Source organism: Pundamilia nyererei, unplaced genomic scaffold, assembly GCF_000239375.1.
Source record: "Pundamilia nyererei isolate P.nyererei 1_Seehausen unplaced genomic scaffold, PunNye1.0 scaffold00574, whole genome shotgun sequence".
Taxonomy (NCBI): Eukaryota; Metazoa; Chordata; class Actinopteri; order Cichliformes; family Cichlidae; genus Pundamilia; species Pundamilia nyererei.
Genome location: NW_005187975.1, coordinates 101580 through 108303, shown reverse-complemented (window position 1 = coordinate 108303; position 6724 = coordinate 101580). Strand labels below are relative to the sequence as shown.

At 47.1% G+C, this 6724-nt stretch overlaps 1 protein-coding gene and 1 long non-coding RNA gene across 2 annotated transcripts in view; one reads left to right on the top strand and one right to left on the bottom strand.

The window, feature by feature from the left end:
- Positions 1 to 2654: 2654 nt before the first annotated feature.
- On the bottom strand, positions 2655 to 2980 carry LOC102206567 (uncharacterized). The gene is made up of 3 exons (XR_312408.1): positions 2938 to 2980; positions 2783 to 2855; positions 2655 to 2677 (listed from the first exon to the last, which is right to left on the bottom strand). It is a non-coding gene; the product is annotated as an uncharacterized LOC102206567 (long non-coding RNA).
- Positions 2981 to 6304: 3324 nt separating this feature from the next.
- Positions 6305 to 6724, top strand: part of LOC102206753 (uncharacterized) — a 60252-nt gene continuing 59832 nt past the window's right edge. The window contains exon 1 of the mRNA XM_013907879.1: positions 6305 to 6375. Within this exon, the coding sequence (XP_013763333.1) occupies positions 6305 to 6375 (71 nt within the window). The remainder of the gene's footprint in view (positions 6376 to 6724) is intronic.

Here is a 6724-nt window from a genome sequence, read left to right as displayed (position 1 = left end):
AATCATCAGATGCTTACAGTCTCTATACAACTCGCCCACTGCCAGGATTAAAATTAATGGTGATTTAACAGATACACAACAACCAGAGAGAGGCTCCCGCCAGGGATGCCCTCTCAGTCCCACTCTCTTTGCGCTATTCATTGAGCCTCTGGCGCAAGCTATCAGGGAATCTAAAGACAGGTGTAATAATTAATGATATAATGTATAAAGTTAGTCTGTATGCTGACGATGTTCTCATAGCGCTAACTAACCCTGAAATCAGTCTGCCTAATCTTCTTTCATTATTGAAAACATTTGGCATATAATCCGGATATAAATTAAATTTACAGAAGACTCAGATTCTCTTATATAATTACCAACCACCACAAGACATTCAAAAGATAGCCAAGTTTAACTGGAGAAACACCTCTATAAAATATCTAGGAATCCATATACCCACGGATTTATCCCATCTCTATGAATGCAATTATGTCCCACTGACGTCAGAAATTAAGGCAGACCTACAGCGCTGGTCATTATTGCCAATGAATATGCACAATCAGATATAATAAAAATTAATCTTTTGTCAAAGCTTCTCTATTTGTTTCAGCCGCTGCCTATACATGTACCCTCATTACAACATTAGAACCCACTACAACTGCAAAAGGACAAGGGTGGATTCTCTCTGCCATGTCTGGAGGACTATTACAGGGCTGCACAGTTACGAGTGATGATTGGGTGGTGTGATCCAATGTGTGAGGCTAAATGGAAGGAGATGGGTCAATCCTACTGTGAGACACCGCTTCAATCACTGCTTGGAGATCAACCACTTATTAAAAGACATATAGATGCAGACCTGTTCCCTGTGCTAATAAAAGTGCCCATAGAGATATGGCATAGGATATTCAAATATGAGAAAACTGAAAAAAAATTGGATTTTGCATCTGCAAACATAGATAAGAAATTTATACAGTAGTCACATAAGGGTATAACCAGTGTTGGGTAAGTTACTTTAAATTAGTAACTTGGTTACATTACTAGTTCTATCAAAAGTAACTCAGTTACCTCAAGTTACTAATTACTTTCAAAGTAACTAGTTACTAGGGAAAGTAACTTTGGGTTTTACTCAAAATTCTCTTGTTAATGTGTTGCTTCTGTAAATGGATGCCCAGCAAGATTGCCAGTCTTCTAGCTTGCTTACTTGCCACAAGTGCACTGTGCCACCTACCAACAGAAAGGAAAAAATAATGTGCATATTTCCACGAGAGAAATCCCACACCTGGACCAGCGTTGACCGCCGCCATGATCCTGGCCTACGTCACAGCATCACGTGCGCTTTTTACATCCAACATGAAAACTGCAGTCGTGGTTCTTTCGATTATACTCAGAACTCAGAAATTCTGCCTTCCAAATAGGAAGATGTAGGCAACACCAGACTGCAGATGAGCTGCATACAGGGCTGGACTGGAACAAAAAATCGGCCTGGGCATTTTGACTAGAGCCCGCCATTATAGGAAAAATCATAAAGCCTTTGAATGAAAAGAAGCGCTGTTGTGACAGTGATGTACACTGCTTTGGTGGTATATATGTGTAGCCAGATGGGCTACTCGCCCTTCTTTTTCTCTCTCTCTCCTGCGCTCGTTCTCTTCGCTGCACAACTAGGTTAATTGGGAACCCACCTGCATATTGATTGCAGGGTGGCGTTAGCCCGTATAAAGCTAAGCCGGTGTTTTTGTTGGATCATTCCTCCTGTGCATTCAGCGCAAAGCAGCAGTAAATGCTGGCACACTGCGACGGACTGATCAGCAAGAGCGGATCATATGACAGCTACAGGTATGCTCTCGCTTAACCTTAGATTCCCTCCTAGTACTGGAATCTGTCTTAATATAGTTTTTGCGGCCTGTTGTAGCACGGCAGTTTGTTTTATTCCGACGTTGCGGAAAGAGGTGCTCGTGTTATCCCCACCAGCTGAGAGTATAGCACCTCCGGTCCTGGGGTAAGCCATTAAAACTACTTTTATTAGCATTCATAGCTATAAGAGTCTAAGGTTACATTTATCTGTTTTAGGGTTTGACTGCTGTATTCACCTCTCCGTGGCAAATTGCCCAACCTAAATTGGAAGAGTGGAACGCCTTCCCAGCCGCTGTTGTGAGGACTCCTCCTCGGTTGAGCCTGCTGTCTTTTCTTGTCTCGTCTTGTCTTGTTTTAGTTTGTCTTATCTTGTTTTTATTAAGTAGGTGTAACAGAGGACAAGAGATGAGTAACCGGGGCAAAGAAATAAATTGATCATTTATTTATTACATGAGTTAGACATACAAATTCCCATCATGTCATTTCCAGACAGGACTTACAACACATCCTGCTGATATGCCAGCTGCACATGAGACTTACCACACAAGCTGTGCGAAAATAACAACACTGCAACCCGTCACACCCCGCTTAGCGACACTGCAATCGTGGCACACACTGCAAACAATTCGGGTCTCAGCGCAGCTGGGAATCAGTACTATGGATGGCCTGCGATTGGGAGATAAAGGGAAGTGGCACAAACAATTAAACAAAAAAACAAAAGGGAGGTTAGTCCGCCCTTACACAACTTACTCTCAATCAATAACCGCCTTTACGGCTGGACGGACTAACCAAAACAAAATTACAAATCAATCAAAAGAACGAAAAAAGGACAGCAGAGACAGCACAGCTGAAAAACAAACAACATTATCAATTAAAATATTACCCAATAAAATATCAATTTTATGAAACCATTCAAAATCATGAAGCTAAAACAAACACTCAATATACCTACAATATTGATCAGTTTCCCTCCGCGCAGTCGATCTAGGGCTTGATCAATTCTTCTATTAAAATTCGTGGTCACACTAAAAAAAAGTCCAATGACACATTAAAAATAGGCACATGCAATAGTAAACGATCCAAACAAAAATGGCAAAAGTCTCTTACCGACAGTATACCCACTCGCACCTGAGTGAATTAATTGCCTCTGTTTTTTTCACAGAAGAGCGCTGACTTCACCCCACACACTACCTTTTCACAGCTCTTCAGCCAATCACCTGGCAGAGAGCAACAAACTGCCAGGTGACACTTGTTACATAGGCTTACCTTTTTCTGGTTCGCCTGGTTTTATTCTATTTTATTCTGGACTGTTGCTCGTACCCACGCTTCTGTGATCGGGCTGAAGAGGAAGAATTGCAGCAACTTAGAGACTTGGTAGCGCAGTTAAAGGCAGATAATGAGCAATTGCTCCGGGATAGGGGCGCTGTGCTAGAGTCTGGTGGTGGTGCCGCGTCGGCCTCCTTCGCACCAGCTGATTGCATACCAAACATTGGTAGCCAGGCCGCCGTTACAGAGCGTTTGGTGGTGGTGCCTAGGGACCGTAAATGTCCCATGTTCAATGGCAGAACGGGCATCAATATAGCTGAATGGGTCGAAAAGGTTCAAGCGTGCATGCGTGCCCGGCACCTGTCTGTTGCTGATCAAGCGTTCTTTATTTTTGACCATTTAGAGGGAGAAGCAAGGGAGGAGATCAAATTTCGCCCTAATTTAGAGCGAGGGGATCCTGCTTGGGTGTTGACCATTTTAAAGGAACTGTATGGTAATGCGCAGTCCTATGTCACTCTGCAGCAGGCTTTCTTTTCGAGGAGACAGCGGGAGGGAGAGACTTTGCAGGAGTTTTCCTTAGCGCTAATGGCTCTGGTGGAGCAAGTAAAACAAAGTGCACCTGATGGCATGCGTAACGCAGAGGTGTTGCTCCGAGACCAGTTTGTAGAACATGTTGTTGACAGTGCTCTCCGCAGAGAGCTTAAACAATACGTTCGCCGTGTGCCTACTGCCACCTTGTTTAGGTGCGCGGGGAAGCAATTAGATGGGAAAGAGAAGGGTTTTCAGGCGGTGTTCGCGACCGTGGCTATTCTCACCCATCAGCATATGGTTTCCAGTGTGGAGTGAACACCAGCCCTAGGTTCGCTCCTGTTGGTACACCTGAGTCAAAGTGGCGTGACCTAAAGGAACTCCTAAAGCCCCAACAAGAGCAGTTAAATCAGCTCACTGAGACAGTGGTTTCTTTACAGAACCCCCGAAGAGGTGTTCGGCCTTCACGGGCTGGCTCGGTGATTTGTCGCCGGTGTCAGCAGCCAGGACACTTTGCTAGGGAGTGCACTGGGGAGCGGGCTTTACGCCACACCAGAGCAGGTTCTGATTTAGGCCCTCCCTATACCACAGTTGGCAATCATCTTCCCGCTACCCAGTCGGAAAACTAAAGCCCTCTGAGCTGCAGAGTCACAGTTCAGGTGGGGAGTTCACTGGCTCGCAGAAAGATAGGATTGGCAGGCTAATTTCATTGTGTCCAAAGATAGATGTGCTGATTAGTGGGGTAACTGTCCCTTGTTTGGTGGATACTGGGTCCATGGTTCACAGAAAGTTTCTTTTTGGCACATTTTGCCCCTTGGGGACAAGAACGCCTTCAGTCATGCCATTGGTTACAGCTTCGGGCTGCCAATGGGCTTGCCATCCCTTACATTGGCTATTTGGAGCTCAGTGTACTCCTGTGTGCCCTCTTGTGGGATCCTTATAGTGAAGGACCCTCCTGGGGCTACGCCCTCTGTCCCTGGCATTTTAGGAATGAATGTAATCCGCCGCTGTTATCAAGAACTGTTTGGGGCTCTCGGTGGCTCCTTGTTTAATTCTCCTTCTGTGTCACAGGCACCGAGACCAGTTTTGGAGGCCTTAGATCAGTGTCACCAGTCTGCAGCCCAAGCCCCAGAGGACCCTGTCGGTACCATCAAGGTACAGGGCCCGCGGGCCGTGCGGATACCTGGTGGTGTCATGCAGCTGGTGGCCACCACCTGTTCTCAGCAGTTGTCAGGTCAGTCTGTGCTTTTTGAGCCTCCTGAGTCCGGGCTGCCAGTTGGGTTGCTGGCCTCTCCCTGTTTGGTCCAGGTGGATAAGGGCGTTGCCTATATCCCAGTCACTAATGTGGGAACAGCTGAAGCTGTCCTCCACCCACGAACCCGTTTGGGAGTGATAAGCAAAGCTACTGTTGTTAGCCTCCCTGTTGGTGTTAGCGAGGAACACTCTTTTCCCGTTACCGTTTCCTCCCATACAACCAGCAGCCCTGCTCAAGAGATGGTGGATACGATTGACCTGTCTGCTCTCGCTGAGTCAGAGCAACATGAGGTACGGTTACTTTTGCGGAAGTACCGCTCTGTTTTCTCCACTTATGAGGGAGACTTGGGCTGCACAAACCTCATTTCGCATGACATACCGCTGCTCGATGACGCACCCGTCCGGCAGAGGTACAGGCGACTTCCTCCTTCTGATTATGAGGCTGTCAGGGCCCATATTAACCAGCTACTGGAGGCCCAGGTAATTAGGGAGAGTAGCAGTCCTTATGCCTCTCCCATCGTGTTGGTCTGCAAGAAGGATGGAAGCCTCCGTCTGTGCGTTGACTATCGTTTGCTGAATAGCAGAACAAGGAAGGACGCCTTCCCCTTACCTCGCATCGAGGAAAGTCTGGATGCCCTTGCTGGCGCACTCTGGTTTTCTACCATCGACCTGGCCAGCGGGTACAACCAGGTGCCAGTTTCTGAGCAGGATAAGCCCAAGACCGCTTTTTGCACGCTGTTTGGCCTGTTCGAGTGGAATCGTATGCCGTTCGGGCTGTGCAATGCTCCTGGTACCTTCCAGCGCCTAATGCAGAGGATGTTCGGGGATCAGCAGTGCCAGTCGCTACTGCTGTACCTAGACGACATCATTGTGTTCTCCTTGTCTGTCTCTCAGCACCTGCAACGGCTAGAGATGGTGATGGCAAGGCTACAGCAAGAGGGGCTCAAGGCTAAGTTAGAAAAGTGTGCCTTTTTCCAGCAGAAGGTTAACTACTTGGGCCATGTAATCTCCTGTGAGGGTGTCTCCACCGATCCAGCCAAGGTTGACGCAGTAGCCAAGTGGCAGTGTCCTCGTTCCGTGTCAGAGTTGCGATCCTTTTTGGGTTTCGCCAGCTATTACTGGCGCTTTGTGGAGGGGTTTGCCACGTTGCGGCTCCCCTGCATCAAGTGGTGGCTAAATCGGCTGGCACAAAGACAAAGAAGGGCTCGGGACAGAGTTTGAGTGCTATTTGGACCCCTCAGTGTGAGGAGAGCTTTGAGGCCCTGAAAGCAAAGCTTGTGTCTGCACCTGTGCTAGCATATGCTGACTTTACGCGCCCATTTACCTTGGAGAGTGACGCCAGCCACAGTGGTTTGGGTGCAGTTCTCTCCCAAGATGTAGAAGGCGTTGTTAGGCCAGTGGAGGTCTTCGGCCACATGAGCGCAACATGGACAATTATAGCTCCATGAAGCTGGAGTTTCTTGCGCTCAAGTGGGCCATGGCCGAGAAGTTCCGGGAGTACTTACTTGTTACTTGTAACGCGTTACTGTAATCTGATTACTTTTTTCAAGTAACGAGTAAAGTAAGGGACTACTATTGCAAAATCGGTAATTAGATTACCGTTACTTTCCCGTAGGAACGCTGCATTACTGCGTTACTAAAACCGTGATTTTTTGCGAGAATGTCTCACGACAGTGACGTAAGCGAGTGCGCCGTTAGTGACAACAGCTGTGTGCAGATCAACAGTGGATTACATATCGATTGTGGGAGAGAGTATGAGCGTGCAGCGTTTAAAGCGTGGAAGTACTGACCTTACTTTGAGTTTGATTCCATAAAAAGTGACAAAAACATTAGCGTCCATCGTGCG